The sequence below is a fragment of the Copadichromis virginalis genome, linkage group LG18 (genome assembly GCF_057382275.1).
Source record: "Copadichromis virginalis isolate Kocher_CV1m ecotype Utaka linkage group LG18, C_Virginalis_male_GT1.1, whole genome shotgun sequence".
Taxonomy (NCBI): domain Eukaryota; kingdom Metazoa; phylum Chordata; class Actinopteri; order Cichliformes; family Cichlidae; genus Copadichromis; species Copadichromis virginalis.
The window spans coordinates 5,659,166-5,678,837 of record NC_140635.1 but is presented as its reverse complement, the minus strand read 5'-3'; the positions used below and the strand labels follow the sequence as shown (position 1 = coordinate 5,678,837).

The following is a 19,672-nucleotide window of genomic DNA, read 5'->3' as shown; positions in this document are numbered from 1 at the left end:
AAACACTGCACGTATGTGAGCTGCCCACTTGTTTTCTTTACATCGCATATCTCAGTGTGACTTTCGTCCCGTCTCCCTCTCCCACAGCAGATGCCGCCCCTCCCCGAGCCTGGCTCAGAGTTTTTCTTACCCACTTCCGTCAAATGCGTTTCTCTCTTTTGTTGTTAACCTTACAATTTAAAGAGTCTCGTTATTGTGATTCGGTGCTATATAAATAAAACTGAATTGAACTGAACTGCCATACATTCATGGAAATTCTTGATGCAAAACATGCAGAGCTATTCATTGCTTCATGAAAAGTCAGAAAGCTGGGCTAGAAGACTAGAAGGTACTGAATGAATAAAGAGGAATATCTGTCTGAAAATAGAAAAATGATCTCGGTGGGAGAACAATGTCAGAACTGTAAAGATGTGCTGTTGCACCAGCTTTCTTTGGTACCAAGTAAATGCGAAATTATTCCAACCCGATCTCAACAAGACTTGCATAACAGCGATGACACAAAAAGAACGGCTCTAATGCAACACACTAGGCCATTAACTAGTTACATGTTGCAGCGTTGTGTTCTGTAGTGGTAATGGACATCACAGCTACAATGATGTTAATACAAGCATGGGTCCTTCAATTATCTGCACAATGAAAGCTTAGAAGAAAAAAACACTTCCTGTGCACTTGTATACAATCGGGAATGAAATATGATACTTTTGTTATTATTGCACAGAAGGACAAAAGTGTGATGGTGAAGTTCAAAATGCATGAAATAACTGCATTGTACTGCAAATATAAGTATCTGCACAGACAGCATGCTAACACAAAGCTAGTGAAGAACCCAGAGCGGTGTTAAAGACGAGTGTACGCTGGCCCCCAGCCCAGCAGCCAGAGCCTGGACTTCAATAAGTAAATACCTTTACCTGTTTCTACAGCACAATCACAGTGGAGATGGCTTTGAACCTCAAACTTAAACACCAGAAGAAATATCATATGCATGTTTTGATTTGGAGGGTATGCATGTGACAAACATAGGAAAAAAAGAGAAATTCGGTGCAAATCTCAGACAATCCATCCATCCGTACTGGACAGGTACTCCTGAGTGCACCGTGCATTATGGGATTAACACTTCTCAGTTGAAAGTTCTTTATTGTCATTCATCATAAGACCAAATGACAGAACGAGATGACATTATTCAGGTCTCGGTGCTGGTAAGGATTAAAATATAGAAAGCTCTCATTAAAAAGTAATTTAAAAGTAAAGATCTAAGTGAATGTAATAATAAAAAAATAAAAGAAATTGAATTTAACGAACTTGATGATTGTGTGGTGCTCAGAGCCTCTGGGAAATGTTTTTTACTCCTTTCTCATTTTAGTTTTTTCACCTCTGTAATGACTCCCCCCGTGTCACATGACACCACAGCTTTTTAAAAAACTCATTTTGTATGAAAATTACTGCCATTTGATGCTCTTTGCCAGAGTTGGAGTCCGTTTGGATCAGCAGTCCCCTGCAATAATGATGTCATATTAAAAATGTAATTCAAAAACAAAACTTGGCACAAGAGGACTTGTTAAAGAGAAACCACATCCACAGTTTTATCTGATTCTTCAGCAGCATCATTCCCTGAAACCTTACTGAACTTGTTTCTCTGCACAGAAACACAAAACCTCTAACGTAATTTCATAAAGTAACAACTCCTTTATTGTTGCTCGTGTGTAATTAAATCTCATCGGCTTTCTAAACATTCTCCTGTTGAAACCTATTTGTTTAATCGTTCTGCAAAGCACTCTGCTCAGGTGAGATACTGAAAATATGCAGTGTAATTTCTCTAAAAGCTCCAGCAAAAATGTCTTCTAAACAAATTACAGGGGAAAGAATTTGCAATGTAATTAAACACACAGCCTTCTGGCTGAAAACGTCACACGCTGGCATGGAGCCAGTCTTGACTCAGTCTCCCACTGAGCTGGAAATTAAGCTTAAAATAAAGAAGAACGAGGGGCAAGAAGTATGGGTGTCACGTGGCAGCAGAAACATGTGGGAGCATTACTGAACCTTTTTCCACTTAAGCATGATTTCATGTGTGGAGGCATGTGGAGTGTTGGGTAATAGGGGGCTCTGAGCATAATGTGATGATTAGCATGGAACAGAAGAAAGGAAGCACAATGCAAGAGTCCATGTTTAAAGTATTAAGTAACCTCCATGTGGCGGATTTTGCATAAATCCTGAGAGGTGACGTCAACAAACTCTCTCGCTGCTTTTTGATTTACAAATACCAAAAGAAACAAAGCGGGAAGAGGCTGATGTTTGTGAGTCCAGCTCTTTATACAGGACGCTTCATAATAGCTCACTGGAATAACTTCTTACAAATATTATGATGTAGCATTTTTCTTGTTACAGAGTATTAAAGTGAAGCTGTAGAACGAGAGAGGAGAGAGGAGAGGAGAGGAGAGAGGAAAGGAGAGGAGGAGAGAGGTGAGAGGCGAGAGGAGAGAGGAGAGACGAGAGAGGCGAGAGGAAAGGAGAGGAGAGGAGAGGAGAGGAGAGAGGCGAGAGGGGAGGACACGCACCAAAGGTTCTGGGTGGAAAAAAACTAAATTGACACATTTCTTTGATGGTGGAAAAAAAGGAATTGCTTCAGGAAACCGCTCTGACAGCTTCCTTGTTGATGAAAAGTGTCATACGCAGGAAAAATGTGTCACTTGTTACTGAGAGGTCTGAACAAAACAGAAGGTTGAAAAGGAAAAATGTAATGAAACGGTAAACCAGTCTGACTGCCCGGTGATAGCAATGAAAATCAATTATAATTACTATCCAGGAACACAGCGACCTTCAGCACCGTTATCTGTCTGAAAGGATTAAAAAAGAGAAAACCTGCAGTGAAACGTTAGACATAGAAACGTATGGTCACACTTCTTTTGGTGCTAACTTTACTGCATATGAATTTCACTTAAAGTTCCAATATTTTAAAAAGAGTGCATTGAAATGAATCATACAGCAACAATTTCTAAAGTTTACAGCAGTCAATTAGTAGCCAAGTGCAACAATACTTAACCGAATGACAAATGCAGTCTTAACACGCTTTGCAAAATATTTTGTTAGAAGAAGAACAGAGTTGTTTTCTAACCACAAGCTGTTTTCACTCACAGACAACATGAACTAGAAAAAATGTGTCTGCTGTCGCTACAACAACCTTCATTTACTAGCCCGATGTTGTTTCTGCGTGAAGTAAAGCAGCATATTATCAACTTTAACACTTCGGCGAGCCTCATGATGCACAGTTTTTATGTTTCTGTACCACGGACAGTGACAGGCTCTCCGATCAATCCTTTCAGTTTTTAAAAAAACAAATAAACAAGAAATATAAACTAAAACAAAAACACCCTCCGGAGCTGAAAACTGAAGCCAAACAGTGCAGTTCCTGCATGAGGCCCTTGTGCACACGCTTACTGACACTACATGGGAGTGTCTCAAACATACTGGATTACATAACCTACTCTAAACTCATAACAATTTAAAAAAATAACACAGAAACCAAACAAAGCGAGCTAAAATAAACTAAAACAACTCCCACGTCAAGAACTGAGGTCTGACGGTTGACTGGGTGTCTCATAAAGTCACATCTGATGACCCTCCAACGCATTATTGGAAATAACTGCTTGTTTCTGTGTTACCAGATCACTTGCAGATCCTTTTCTCTTTTTCCCCCCAATTGTGGCCTCGCACTCATTTCCCCCCCTTGGAAAATCTTCCCCTTTGTTCTCTCTGCGGCTCTCTCCATCTCAGCCCATCATGAATGCTTTTGCCTCACTCACCCGGTCTCCAGGTCTCACGAGCGGTTCTTGTTTGGTTCCCAGTTTGTGCAGCAGATTGTACGCCACCTTCACACTTCTGGACCACAGTTTACCTGCAAAAACATTTAAACGATGACGTCACACAATAGCTCGTGCAGACAGATAAAAGGTGAAGCACGTCTTTGAGAAACGGTTTGAAGTGACCGATAACAAGTTCAAGATGTTGTTGATGAAATACGTCCTCTAGAGATCAAGAGGTGGACTGTCAGGAAGCCTTTCTGTACCCAATAAAAGCATGAAAGAAACATCTCTGTGGGAACAGAGGATGACAACATGAGCCCCCATATGTAACAAATTACAGCACTGATATGACACGTGATTTTTAAAATACTTTGAAGTTTGACGGTACACCTTGTGGGCGGACTGCTATGAAGGTAATCGTATAGATTTCATAACATCCAATAAATCAAATGCTCCTCGTGACTTTGGTGTAATTGGATCCATGCAGGCTGATACTTTGCAGTTATGGTCAAAGCCTCGGGACATTAAAGGAAGTCATATAGGCTGCATTAGGATGACACTAAACAGATAAAGAGATTCAGTGTCTAGATAAGTGCAGCTGTTACTTTAAACTTTAGGTAGCACAAACCAAGCGCTTACAAAGCAGTTTAAAAATACTTTCTTCTTACAGAAGGTGTCTGTCAAAGGAACTTTCAATCTCCCTGTAAATATAAAGTTATTAAATATTATCTGATCTTTCTGATCGGTTTCATTTTCCCTGGCAGACGGACCCCGCTCTGTTCATTAATGCAGTAACTCACAACAATGGAATCAATTTCCTTCCTATTTCTTTTCCCCCCCCTAATTCAGACTGGCAGATGCAGATATTATGCATGGGCGATCCAGCATGAATTCTTTCTTGTTTTTTTTATGCTAAATGAGTTTTTTTTCCTGGTGTTTGTCTGAACTAATGAAATGAAGAAAAGCTTTAGGATCCCAGGAGGAAAACAGACAGTTTGGACCACAAAAAGCAAAGTTAACTGCAGACAAACATCAGCTACAAACATAATTTCTTAAAAGCGAAGCACCCTACGTCCCGTTGTTTACAGGTGATGTCAGGAAAGCTTGTTGGAGAAAATTATAAACGAACTTATCTACTGGTGGACCTGTGGACTTTTATTTCCTCTGCCTGCCTCTTATTGATTTTGGGATAAACTAAGGATCTGAACCAATTCCCAGTATGAGATAAAACATAATGATGAATATAATGATTCTGGACTGTGAAGAATGCACAGCTTCTCTCTGCTCTAGTAGAGAGAAGCTGTGCATTTTTGGACTGGAGTCCAAAAATAAGAAAGCTGAAACTCAGCATGGAAGTTATGAAATTTATCATTTATCTTGAAATAAATCCTAAAGATTTAAATATGTCCTTCTAATCAACGCTATAGTAAAAGAAAAAAAAAGTCTATTCCTGTGAGTTCTCATTGGTTGATTTTTTTTTTTAATTAAGAAAACTTTAAAGTACTTTTGTTTGGTTTTGTTTTTTTATTCTAGAAAGACAAAGATAATGCAGCAAACTCCAGGGCTTAAAAATGAAGCCAACGTGGGCGTGCAAAAAGATAAAAAATAAAAAGATGTAGTTCCTCTAATGACCACTTGAGGCTTTTTGTACAAGAGCATAAATCCCCACAGACTTCCTGTTAAAATGCCCATCCTTACAGCATTAATATACATGGCTGCAGGCTGTGTGGTGAATTATAACTCACCAATTTAAATGTTATTAAAATATGAAGATTGCTATTGTTAGCTCATAATACCCTCATCGGGACCTGCTGAGGTCACGAACAAATAGACTCAAGGACAGCTTTTACGACAGGGCAATAGCCCTAATCAATGTAAATAGCTGACCTGACTGGATACCTCCCTGGACTTTTTTAGGGGGAGGTAACAATGTTTAAAACAATAACAATAATATTTATATTTATAACAAGGTGCAATAATAATTAATGTGCAATAATAACAGTGTGCAATACACATACACTTATTCTTCTTTTTTATACTAAGTTAATATACTGTGTTGTGTTGTTTGTTGCGTTGTGATGTGTCATATCGTGTCGTGTTGTGTTATATGTAGTGCCGACGTAGGACAGTTTTTCCAATTTCATTGTACTACTGTACTATGTATGACTGTGCAATGACAATAAAGAGTTATCTTATCTTATCATAATATGATCCCTTCTATACTTTGAAAAAACAAACTTGAAGGAGGCCAAACTGCTAACTTTGGGACTTCAAATCGGTCCAGAAGCGAATGTATGATGTCATGATGGTTACGTCCCTTTTTTATATACAGTCTATGGAGAAAACATTATTATTCAGCTAAAGAGTTCAAAGTTCCATATTTGCTCCATGAGATTGTTAAACATACTGTTTACTACCAGTAGCGCTGCCTCTAAGTAAAGGATTAAGTGGAGACACAAGAAAAGATGATGAGCTAACATCTGCAGACAGAACTCTGTTGCTTAAACAGGATTTGTATTTCTTGCAGAGAACACTCCAAACAAAAGCAGATGGACAGAAGGGTAATCAAAGGAAGACATCAAAGCGAGAGCATCCCAAACACAGAGAAATAAAAAGTTTACGCTTCCTCTGCACGCTGAACACAAATCCGTGCAGATTTATCGATAATGTGATTTGTTGGAGAATAACACCACAGGATCAAAGCGTGCCGAGAAACTTCTCGTCTATTGAAATAGAAATATGTCTGTCTCCTGCCTCTTACGTGGGGTTATCTGCAGTGCAGAGCGGTGAGGGTTGAGTTTAAGGACAGCCGGAGAATTCTGTATCATGAATTCTCTCTCTGTTCTCCAGAGGCGGAGGACGACTCGAAAGGAAGATACAAAACAAGTTTGTCTTTGTTGGCCGACATCAAAGGGAAGACACGACAGGAATGAAAGATGGGGCAGACATGGAAAGAGAATGGCTGAACTTTAGATTCAGCACTGCACTGCACACACGCACACATAATCTCACCGTGTTTTTGTCTCTGGTGGCGGTCTCCGAGCGCTGGCTGAAGACATTTCACAGTCTGGTGAGCGCTCATATCGCCTCATCATCGGCAGCGAGCTCGCTCCCCACGAATCAGTTAGTTCAGTCACACACGCAAATAAACACACAAACACATCCAGTGCCAATTTGAAGCACCTGCAGTAAAGTTGCCGCCTATTCATGTTAATCCTGCGTGAACTCATGCGTGCGACAAAGGTGCTCGAGCGCCATCAACATCAGCAGAGATAAGAAATGACACTTAGGCGTACTTCAACTTCTCCTGAGAATCTTTAGATACCTTCATCATTTTGAATCAGAACACAACGAGGCCTCTTACTGAGAAACACTGGACTGGCCACTTGTTCTGATAGGACCCATTTAAGGAGTGTTGCCATTTAAAAAAGAAATAGGTGTCAGGTGATGGGCTGGGTGGACAAATACATACACTAGTGTTGTGCATATTATATTGATCCGATTCCAAGTGAAGATAGATATAAAAATAATGGCACGGCCAGGTGTACCCCTCAGCCTCCTAACAGATTTGTTGCATTCACAAGATTTTCAGAAAACTTGACCTCTGACCTTGAATTTGAGATTGAGGTCGCCGCTTTGCTCTCAATTTCACATACTAGTGCAGGGGTGTCAAACTCCAGTCCTCGAGGGCCGGTGTCCTGAAACGTTTAAATGTGTCCCTGCTGCAACACACCTGAATAAAATTAGTAGGTCTTTGGCAAAACTCTATAGAACTTGACTGCATGCTGAAGTGGTAACCCCTAACCCTACTCAAGTAAATGTGTTTGGAAAAATGTAGTTCTGAAAGTACTTTTATTGCATCATGTTAACTCATGAGCTGCTGTAACACAAATCAAATGGCTGAATTGCCACATTGGCAGGCAGTCAGTCTACAGAATCTTACTAATGACCTACTAATTGTATTCAGGTGTGTTGCAGCAGGGACACATGTAAAAGTTTCAGGACACCGGCTCTCAAGGACTGGAGTTTGACACCCGTGTACTAGGGCAGCGGTCCCCAACCCCCGGGCCTCGGACCGGTACCGGTCCGTGAGTCGTTTGGTTTGGAGTTGAGGCTCAGGTGTGAAATGTATAGTTTTCAGGCTTTTTATCGGTTTTCAGCATTATTTTGTTATCGTTTTTATCGCTTACTCGGTTTTCCTGGGTCTTTTCACCTGTGTTATGAATAAACCTTCTTTTTTTCGGTACCGGTACTAGTTTTATTTTGTTGTATTTATCCGTGACACCTTAAAGGCCGGTCCATGAAAATATTGTCGGGCATAAACCGGTCCGTGGCGCAAAAAAGGTTGAGGACCGCTGTACTAGGGTGTCCGTGTTGCCCGCCTGTCTACCTGACAACAACACCCCATCAACCTTTTACAGCTGAGGGGGCAAAACAAGCTTATGTAGGGCAGAGCAGTGTGTGTTGCTTTATGAGATGAATCATTATTTTGAAGCACCTGCTTTTAATGACCACTTAATCATTGTGATTTACTGAGATTACTATGATTATGATTATTTTCCACAACAACTTTTTAGCGTTTTGTCTATTTTGGAGACTTATTTTTTTTCTCTAAAGCCCTTCGGTTCAAATTCTGTTTTTTTAAATTTGTGCCACAGGATATAAACAAAAGACATGACAGTTCAGATATTTTTCATAGTTGATGGCTGAATTTTTTTTTCCCGTTTCCATAAAAAGAATTTATTTAACACAATTCAGTGGACTGCATACTGAACAGAAACAATGTATCAATCTTATCGCGCTAGTATGGATCCAATACCAGCGTTGGTATCAATGCTATCGGTGTTTGGATATATCCACCTCTAACACAAACACCCAACTGAAATTTAGTAAAGCCTGAAGGCTCAGTAAAGATTATGGACAAAATTATACTAGCATGCTTTAGTCTACTCATTATTGTAATATACTGACTATTTTAGACTTAGACGGAGGTTTTTACTTGTTATGAAACCTCTTCGTTGTCACTGGGGGGGCACGCTGCAGCTTTAAGTAAAAGATCTGAGAGCTTCTTCCAATTCATTTGGGTGCATGCCTGTGTGATGCTGGGTATGCGTGGTGTGATGTGTCTGGAGTCCTCTCAGTGTAATTTCATTCTCCCCTCTGTACAGCTGGGAGGTTTGACTCTAAATTCATGAGGACCCTGAGAGAAGCAGCTCTGTTCACGGCAGCTAAATTTCTTCATACCCTCCGGACCTGAAGTCGTTTTCTCTGCTGCTGTTTGGGAGATGAATAACTCGGTCGCCTTCAAGCGAAGAACAAGAGAACTTGTTCCAATTTGGGTGTAGATTTAAACTGTGGCATTGAGCCGGGGGACGACGTGATGGGATTCAGCTGCAGCGAATGTGTTTAGGGAGCTGGGACGATGGCAGCGCTGGGGGCCAGAAGGCTGTTACATGTTTGGTATCGGGTTATGTTACTGTTTACTTTGCAACATGTTCTCATTTATGGCTGCTAAAGACTTGCTTTAGTTAATGTTTACGTTATGCTGACCGATTCGAGGCTAAATAGGATTTGTATTTCTGCAGGATGCACTGTGGTCTAGCAGTGCTTGCTTCTGCAAAAGCAAAGATCGGTGTCCATAACCATTAATGTTTGAAACAGAGCACCAAAGTCAGCCGAGTCTGTGTACAGAAACTAATACTAGAGGGCACAGAAGGAAGGTTTTCATATTTTTTCAAGAAGCTGTGCTGAAAGTCGCACAGGAAACAATTCATCTTAAAACATTTTCTCAAAGTTTGAACCTTCAGGATAAAAAAAACTTTTCCACCCTCTATAGCAGAGCAGTTTTCTTTTCAGGCATCTTTCTTCACACTTGCTAATGTGCTTAGCACCCTGTCTGGCTGCCATTAGGGGAATTATGCTCACACAGCGGGTGTTAAACATTGTTTGGTGCTACACTTAATCAGCTTGGAAAAGCCACCATATGTGCCGAAAACAAGATGCAGTTCAAAGAAAAAGAAAAACCCTCTTTTATGCACATATTACAAACATTTTTTGTTCTCTTTCATCGTGTGTTATGACAGTATTTTGAAGACTGGTCGCTAGGACGATTTATTTGTGGTCATGTGAGGCGTCCGATGTTCATTTTGGATTTTCGTCTTCACACAAAAATATTTCAACCCTTTTTCCTTCAGCTCAGATCCGAAGATTTGACCTTTGGGATGACATGCCGCGATGCAGGATTTCCAAGACTTACCATATGTGAGGACGTAGAGCGGCTTGCCGTTAGTATCCATGGTAGTGAGACACGGGGCCTTCGGAGAGATGGTGCCCCACCTCTGAAGGGCTGCCTCCAGAGAAGGGGGCCAGTTGGTCACCACGCCCAGCTGCTCACCCCGCATGGGTACCATCTGTGCCCCTTCAGCCTTGGGCTGGTTAGGGTCTGGCTGTTGGACTGCAAGTGAGCACGAGAAAACAGAAGAAGAAAATAATTTTTAGTCATTTTTACTTATAATATGTATAAGATTGATTTAACAAGCACCAAAAATACTCACTAAAATATCTTTTAAATGTTTGTTTAAATTACAGTGACCAGTTATTTTAGGAAATAAGGTGGAGAAAATATGGTCACAAATGCATTCTGCAGCATGGTAACAAGGCCAGACATACACCCAGTGCCACATGAGGAAAAAATGGAAGACCTGCTACAGATGGTCAACATCGTGAGGTCAGTCTGGATTTACAGGAAGAGACGGATGAGTCCGCCTGAATCTAGGAACTTTCCTAAGAGGAACGTTCCTGCCCACTACTGTAAAACGTTTTAAAGGCAAACGGTGGTCACGTCAACCACGTCCAAAATATTCACCCGACCATCAAACCACCACAAATGAACTATTTTCTCCCATTTAAGTCAAGTTTCCTCAAATAATCAGTCCAGCTGTTCAGGTCACAGTGAAATTAATACATTTATGTTTCTTGGTTCTTTACGATCTGCAACTTTTATTGCAGATTACAGGACATCAAATATCTTTAACTTTGCTTTTATGCTTTTTTAATAGATTGAAAAGACATAATGTCAACCAGCGACCTTTTATGAACAATATGACAAAGCTGATATTAAATTAACCCGTATAAATCAATAGAATATCATAATACAGAATTGTTTATTCTTATGAGTTCACTGTATTATACAGCCATGTAGAAATGTGCGTGTTAGGAATAATGAAACATTTACTGCGTGTCACCACTGCTGTAAGACAGAAAGTTCACAGGAAAGAGCTTTTAATCAAGCAAAACGCCCTGCTAATGAATTTCAACGACATACTGAACCAAACCGAGTCTTTCCAACATTTGCTATTCATGCTTAAATTATGAATTAACTTCTGGCTCTGCAGCGTTTGATGCTGAAAACAGAAGGAAATATTCATCAGTTAGACTCTGCTTTGTCAGAGGAGACTTTAGGGAATGAGGTTCAGTCATTTGTCTGCATAGATTATTTTTCAAAAGTTTTAGCAAAATATATGTTTTTACCACCACTCAACTTTAGGTCAACACTGAAAGAAAGACTGGCAGAATCATTGTAATGTTACGTATTTGTTTTAAGCCTGGAGATTTGCATTTTGGCTCCAGCTGTGTTGGGGGGGAGCCAAAATATCAGGATAGGCTGGAGTACCAAGTTATCAGCTAATGCTAACAAGCTAGGTTAGCATAAACTGTATGAGTGCATCACACAGGCACATGCTAATTAACATGCTAATTAGCTCCAAGTAATATACAAATAATAACTACAGTTTCACTCACTCAACTGTTAGACGTCAGGGAATCACCCAAAAAGCCACCAATATAAAAAGCTAAGCTAAGTAACCTAATTTAGCCCCTAACCACGCTACCTAGAGACTGGTTGGTGACACCCTGGCAACCACTGGTCACCAAGGAAAAATGTGTAATCTCTTGGCTGCTGGAAGAAACTATGATACAAAGTTAACGTTTCCCCTTTGGAAAGTTGTTGCAATGGTAGGGGACAGCTTTTACTTTGAAGGTTCTCCATTTCCAGCTTGTGTTGCATAGGTTTCACTACTGCTTAGGGAGTGTTTGCAGACAAGTCAGCACCTTCCATGCAAAATACAGCAAATCACTGCAATCTGGTAGCAATCAAAGCATTCACAGGGAGGTTTTTGGTGCAGCATCCTCTTTGAGAACAACAGCTAGCTGACCACTCTCGATGTTCATATCCCATCTTCTAATGTGGATGAGGGGGTGGTCTAGGCACCAGGGGGCAACCAAGTCTTTCCTTAATTGGCTTCACACATTTTTGCAAGAACATGAATCAAAATATACAAAAACACGTATTTTCAAGTATTTTTAAGAGTGAAAAGAGAAGCTGTTACCCTCCAAAAGCTCTTCAAAGTCATCGACGAAAAACTCTCTTAATGGCGGCCGTTTGGGTCTCTTCAGAGTGTTGACGAGTTGCTGTATTTTGGCTGAAACTCTGCTGCTGACTGGAACACCTGTGGAGCGTGAACAAACACACAAAAAGACCACACGTTTTAATCCAAGTCGTAGCTTAGACTTTCTAATTGCGCTTTCACAGGTGCACACGTGAAGTAGTCGCTGCTTTCGGATTCCACTGAGCAGCCCACCGTTTCATCCGTGATAGAAAAAAATCCCCAAGTTTTAACACTACACTGAAGAGCCCTCGAGTGAGCAATCATGACAGCTGCCGTACAAAATGACACTCAAAATGCAAAAATAGCGTATGAGATGAGGTGTGGGCTCAAATTGCTCTTTCATTAAGGCCATTTTCAAACCCACAGAGTTTGTAGCCTTAAGACAAAGAAGGAAAATGAAAGTCTAAATGTGGATGTAAACAGATGTACTGGCAGACTTGGTTTGGGCTGCAGGGTGAACCAAAGACAGACGTGATGTTGTTAAGATTATTATTTCGTCTGTGTGTGAAGGTAAAGGAGCGCTACTCAGTGAAACTCGAATACTTTTGTTTTCACCCCCCTGCAGTCCTCGGGTGCTTATGCTGGTTTTTTTGCCTTTTCTCTCGTCAGGCTTTTCTCAAGCAACTGAACACAAAGGAAGCGTCTTTTTTTCCATCCCTGGCTGTTTCACATTTATCCAGTCAAAAGATGCAACATTTAATTCATTGTACTTATCCTTGCAAAAGACCACTGCACTGTATGAACTGCCGATGTTAGAGGTTAGCTTGCAACACTCACACCAGCTGTGCGCGCGTGGGTGGATGTTAATGTACATTCATGTAAAACTCAAACTGCGACTGACCTCAGCAGCTCACCAGGAAGTACATTTCTTTTATCCAAACATTTTCTTCTGCCCCTTAAAATGTATTAAGAACATGCATAAAGTGCACGTTAATGTTTGGCGGTGCAAATTTTAATCCACCCACACATGCTGCACACGTGCTCCACATTTCAACATAAAGCGGGTGAAACAGGGCGGGAATGAAATGGTGAACGACGGATGCATGTCGCAACAGTGACCGACGAGGCGCTGCAGACGAAAATGAAGCGTGACAAGAGGAGGTGCAGTATTTGCTTTACCCAGAAAAAGGACTCTACTCTTATTCATCTGATAAATTATATTTTGTTTTCAAATTTGGGGTTTCTAGATACCTGATCGCAAGATCCACTCGATCCACTGCATACTGCAAATCTCATGTTTTATACTGTACTTCACCAACCTGTCCAAGTGTATCCTGTTTTTTGCCCAATGACAGCTGGGCTGGGCTCCCTCTGCAAACCTGAACTGCATACGTGGTTAAAACAATGGACGTCTGGATAAATGTACACAAGTTACAAAAAGGAAAATACCCTTCAAGGATAAAAAAGCCTTAAAAATTTAATATAATACTTTTTTAAAAAACTACCACAGGAAACCCTCTAAAATCAAATGTTAAATCCTCAAAAATCCAAACACTAAGTATTAATGATGAAACATCTTTCAACTAAAGCTCATCTTTGGAAATAAAAGTCTGCGCAGCCCGACTGGAAGCAACACAATAAAAAGTGTTATTTCAGATGAAATCCTGTCTACTTTGTTGCATCTCTTCCAACCAAACATCCCGACAGGGCCCCGTGTGCAAACTCTGGCATCTGATCTATCAAACTACTTCATGCATTCAGCATCTCGGCCCGCGGCAGCATCCAGTGTATTGTCTGATGAATAACTCAGTCTGCTGGAGCCTCGCGTCCCTCCAGAGAAGGAATTATTGAACTACGAACCAGCAAACTGCCAACCTCTGTCATCTTTGAGGTCTCTGCAGAAATCTGTGGATTCATCTTTTGCAGTGCTAAAAGGCATTACGAACCAAATCCGATCCCCCGCCACGTCTGGACTACAAAGAGCTGGTTTATATAACCATGAATGAAGATAAACTCTTTGTTGGATTTTGCTGATACAGTTTGTGTTGTTTAGACTACAAGATTATACACCTGCCTGTGATAAGAAGAAGAGAAACACCTGCAGAAAATTATTACCAATGAACTTTTTTGGTTTTACTTTTGCAAGAAAAATTAAAACGAAAACATTGAAACACAAAAGCAACAAAAAACACAATAAAAGCCTCACATGAATCCAAAGTAACAAAACATTCTAGCCTTCAGCTCTTCTTCTCTCATCATGATCAGGATGTTCTTCACATCCACTAAGACAGAAAATATGATGCATTCCCCCAAAGAAAATGCGACACAATCAGAGAATTTCACCTTGAAAAACACGAGCAACTGTTCATATTTGCCAGTCTTGACTCACCGTCTCCAGTTTCCATCAGCTCCGCGTTGCCGTACTTGGGCGTCTGTCTTTGGGCTGCGGTGCCAGCGCCTGGGGCTCTCTCCACCTGGATGGCGTCGGTCGCGGTGGTGTTGGCGGTATTGTTGGTGTAGCCGGTGACATCTGGAGGGGCAGAGTGGTTCTCTGGGATGTGAGAAAATAGGGAGGCGGGTTAGTACCCTCACACATCCTGCTGTTACTACACTCTAAATGTGGATCAGAAACCCAGCACAACCCAGTAAATTATAAACATATCTGCTGAATGTCAGACTAAAGAAGTTTCTACTTAAATGAAATTGACACAAGAAGTCATAGATGAAGATGAACATCAGTGAAACTGTTAGCATTAAAGCAGCTGAGGTGTCGATCGAACGGTTAAACAAAAAGTAACTGATGAAATAAAACGTTGATTAACCGATAACGACTGGAGACAACTGAAACATCGGCTGAATATTAATAAGTGTTGTGCATGCAGAAAGGACATAAGGTGTCAGTTAAGTTGTAAAGACTGAAAGCAGCGGAGTCGTCAGTTTAAATGTCGGTTGAATCACCAGTTCTTGAGCCAGCAGAGGCGAAACATCAGTGCCTGAAAACAGCTGTGGCTTCAACAGGCTTTCAGACAGGAAGTGACACAGACAGTCAATGAAATTCAGATAATTAACAAAGTTAATGCTTTAGATATTTTAGTCTGTTTTACTAAAGACGGTTCCATAACCTATTGTCTCATGCAGCAGGTAGTTTAGGAAGGACATTGAAAGTATAGCAAAGCAATAGTAACGTTTGTTTGTGTGCTTATAGGAAAAGTTCAAGATGTAGACTTTATTAACCTGCTATAAAGGCAATAAAATGATTTCTAGTAAAATTCTTAAAGATATGTGGATAAAAACACTATTGGAAGCCACAAGAGAAAGAAAATTAGGAAGAAATTCACTGACTACCAAAGAATCTTTAAAGACGAATCATGTCGGGGGCTTAAAGATGTGACACACTTCAAAAAAATAGAGCAAAAATCCACCAGAACCACCAAATCCCTCCAGAATCTCCCAATCATTCCTCACTGATCGCTCCACAAACCGCTCATTTCACCACCACCTCCCTCTACTGCAACATCTGCCTCTCTCTCGAGCAAAAAAAGGAAACAAAAAAGACTCCATTTCCATCAACACCCACATCATACCATTCATTTCTGGTTGTTTTTCACCCTATTTTGTGCTGCATTTAGATACTGCTTCAACCTGTCTGCTGTGCCTAATGTTTCAAAGCACATAGCATTCCTTAAATTCTTCGAATTTACCTCTTTTATGAGGCTGGGATGCAGTTCAGCAACATCAAACGCTGTTTACTGTTCTGCCCGAGGGCTTCTTTACTTTGAGTGGTCGAAGCATGAAATGATGATAGCAGGAGGATGCGCGGTGAATCTAAATTGGGATGTGTGTAGGTATATCCTTACGTATCCTTTACTGTATCTTTGCACTGAGTCAGAGTGCCCACTTCAAGTTAATCCAATAGAAAGCCATCCCCACAAAGCCAAAAGTAGGTTTGTGGTTCTACGCATTGCTGTTTTTGCTGCGTTATGTGCGTCATTTGCATTGGGTTACCACTGCATTAACATTTATAGCACGCTGAGATTGATCTTGTAGTCTTGGGTTTCAGAGTTGCAAGGTTCCCTAATGTTCACTGTGGGTCATTTTTGGCATTTAGTGCTTCGTGCATTTGGAAATCCCTCCAGCTTCTCCTTATCGCGCCTCCTGTAAGGTCAGAGGTCAAGTGCAGATGTAGAAAAACAATCACAGAGGTAATCAGGATGCAAAGTGCATTGAAACATCTGTAGGGTGCGTCTTAGACATTAACCACTTTCTGAGAATACTGGGACACTATCCAACCATTGAGTCCATCTCGGTTATATTTTAGTGTTGAACAAAACACACTTAAACCCTTTAAGTTTGAAACACAGCTCAAGGGAACTAAAAGTCGTCATTTCAAATTGTACCTCAACTCCAGAATAGCAGGACTGAAGGAGCACCTCTTTGCTTAACTTCTAAAACACCCTCAAAGAGAGGTCACCACTTTGGATGATTTATATGTGAACGCTTGCCTCGCTGCTCCCATTCACAGCTTCCCGCATGATGCACCGCTGCTTCAGTCAAGGACCAGAAGACAAAGGAGATCAAACTACTTCACGGCGTGAAGGTTCCTGCTGTGAAAAGGCAGCAGAGCGAGTCATGACTGAGGGGTCCTGTTCACAAGTGCTGCTCATGTTAATGTAATTCACTCCATCCCGTGCCCACGATTAAACTCACTGAGATGTTTCGAAGGATGCTCATTACGTCACTTAGCATCTGTTTCGGATGATGAGACGAGGTTGGGTTTCTGGTTTCACATCATTGTGTTTTATTCTAATGAGAGCTGTCAGCATTGACTTGCATTATTCATTTGGCTTTGATTAAAGGTCTATTGGCTCCATCCACCACCAACTATATATAACCTTATATTTGCTGTTCTCTGTAAATGAACTTTCTGTATGTGGATTCACTCCTTGTGTTTTTATTATCTAATGGCATTGACTTGTGTTCTTCCTTCCCACTGTCGCCAAGTGTTTGCTCATGTCAGAGCGTTGCAGCATCTTCTGTTATGGTGTAAAACACTTTGAAGTGACCGCTGTCAGCTGGTTCTACATAAATAAACCCACAAGAATTGAAGAGAAGCACTTCATGGATTCAGTCATTCATTTAGTGCCCCATCTATAGCCAGTTTTTGTTTATATTTCTTTAAACTGGTGAAATGTGAATAGGTTGATTTAGCCATTATCATTTTCACGTCTACATGTCGATACTGCAAAAATAAAGGCAGTTCTGATGCATCTTTTCCCAGTTGTTTATTTGTGTTTATGTCTCCTTTATCCAGAATAATGAGGTGAATTACCAATGACCAAATTAAATATTTAATTCACAACACAATGTTAATCATTTTAAGCTCTAACGACTTGTGCTAAATGTAAAACACCAAGAGCTTACTCATTTTGTTTTTTTTATTTGGTTCTATCCATTTAATGTCACGACTCTTTCATGTGTTCGAACAAATAAAGCCGAGAGCCGCTGAGCTCAATATGAAGTGAAAGGCTTGGAAAGACTGAGAAATATAAGTGCACAGTGAGAGAAAGCAGGGATGATTACTAGCAAAGCACTGAGCCCAAGCCAGCTGGAGAGAAACTGAATTCTTAATCCAGACATGGACTGCATATCAACAATGCAGCTCCCAGCACAAGCATGCTAATTACTGTAGCACACTGTCTCTGCAACATCTGGGCTGACGGTTTGAGCTACACATATATTCTCTGTAGGCACTTGTTGTGCAGCATCTGTGAGAATATGTGTGTGTGCATGCACGCACACATATTTGCGCCTCCGGTGACCTCATCAGGTCGTCTTTATGAAGACCTGAGACAGAGCTGAATATCATCACTGGCTAAGGATGAGGATGAGGACGATGATGATGATGATGATGAATGCCTCATTCACTGCTGGAATATCCATCAGAGAGAGGCTGAGGCTGTTTCAGGGACAGGACACTTTAATGTGCGGGCTCAAGGATCTGTGGCTGGTAGTTTGCAAGCCCCACAATTGAAAATGTCTCCATCAATTTCTGTGAATCTTGTTGAAGCATTACTGTGGATAAATGTGCTTCACAAGGAAAAGTTTGGGATTTTCTTTCTTTCTCTTGAAAAGGAAGTACCCTCGCTATAATTTGTGTCCGCTGCCTATTTACACTGGACAAAAACGTTTAATTATTCATGCATTCTTGTGAATCGGGCATTAAATCCATCTTTGAGTAAATAAATGCATGATTTTTACAAAAAGTTCCAGCATAGTATTTCTAATATATTTCTTACAAAAATATAAAACCAAGCTGTTTATGCTGGATCAATAGAACTCAAACTGCACTGCAGGAACAGGCTGATTTGGGGCTTAACGCAGTGAATGACAAGAAAATACCAGCCTTTGTTTGTTTTTGAAACAATTTTGTGTTTGCAGGGGGTAATGGGATGCTTTGGTTCTTTGTAACACCAGTGACCGCTGGTGTTTCAGGCACATCTTAAAACTGGTTTATATTTTATTTTGTTAGATGATTTGGGGACTACGCCTGATATTTCCCCACTGTCTTACAATGCTGCTGGTGAAAAAGTTCTAAAGTATTCCAGTATATTTACCTTAGATCAGCTGATCTACGTATGCAGAAGAACACAAAATTTTATTTACCATCCGATCCTGACTCATTGGCATATTAAAGAAGTTTCTGTTATTGCATCGTGTGTGTAAATGCCTGCTCTTCCATGTGAAGCTGCAGCTCTTCTGCACATATGTAACAGTCAACAGGCTGCTGCAAACCTCAGTAAACACATTTGTATAATTCGTTTAAATACTCTCCTCCCAAAATTTACAAACACAAATACATGTGCATGTCCACACTGATACTTTTTTCCTCCCAAGCACCAGAAGAAAGCTGCTGAATTGCCCCATGATGCTTTTAATTTTATATTTTCTTCGATGGGAATTTTACTATTAAAGCGATTTAATTGCCGATGATATCCAGCTATATCTTTTCATTTAAACCAAGTGAATCATGAGTTCAACATGAGTAGCATCCATGTTAAACACATCTCTAGATCTTTTTTTCCACCTAAGTATTAATACTTTTAGATGCACCGTTTAAGAGAAGCTGGAGGTGCTCGTTTATCTCTAACAGCTACTGTAATGCACTTTTTTACTCAGTCAGTAAAGCAGCCCTCAGCCATGCTGCTGCTGGATTACTCTCAAGTAATAGGTTAACCAGACGATCTCATATTACATTACAGCAGTTGTTCCATAATTTATAATCTGTGGAGTAGCTTCGATTTGTGTTTTCATCACTGCTGAATTTGCTTTTATTGTTTGTGCTAATAAAGAGGCAGAAACTTGGGCCAGACCACAGTCAGGGAGCACTCCTTAGATAAAAGAAAAATAGAAAACTAATGAAAAGCCTAATTAAGAAATAAAACCAACGTGTGCCATCACGACAGCTTCGATGGACCTTTGCACTGATTC

At 40.5% G+C, this 19,672-nt stretch overlaps 1 protein-coding gene across 5 annotated transcripts in view; it reads right to left on the bottom strand.

The window, feature by feature from the left end:
* The window catches only part of LOC146687076 (disco-interacting protein 2 homolog C), a 208,411-nt gene that overhangs the window by 44,321 nt on the left and 144,418 nt on the right, over window positions 1-19,672 (bottom strand). For all 5 annotated transcript variants that reach the window (XM_085439203.1, XM_085439204.1, XM_085439205.1 and 2 more), the window contains 4 exons: window positions 14,574-14,735; window positions 12,185-12,304; window positions 10,054-10,251; window positions 3,798-3,889 (listed from right to left, as the gene is read on the bottom strand). In XM_085439203.1, coding sequence (XP_085295329.1) covers window positions 3,798-3,889; window positions 10,054-10,251; window positions 12,185-12,304; window positions 14,574-14,735 — 572 coding nt within the window. The remainder of the gene's footprint in view (window positions 1-3,797; window positions 3,890-10,053; window positions 10,252-12,184; window positions 12,305-14,573; window positions 14,736-19,672) is intronic.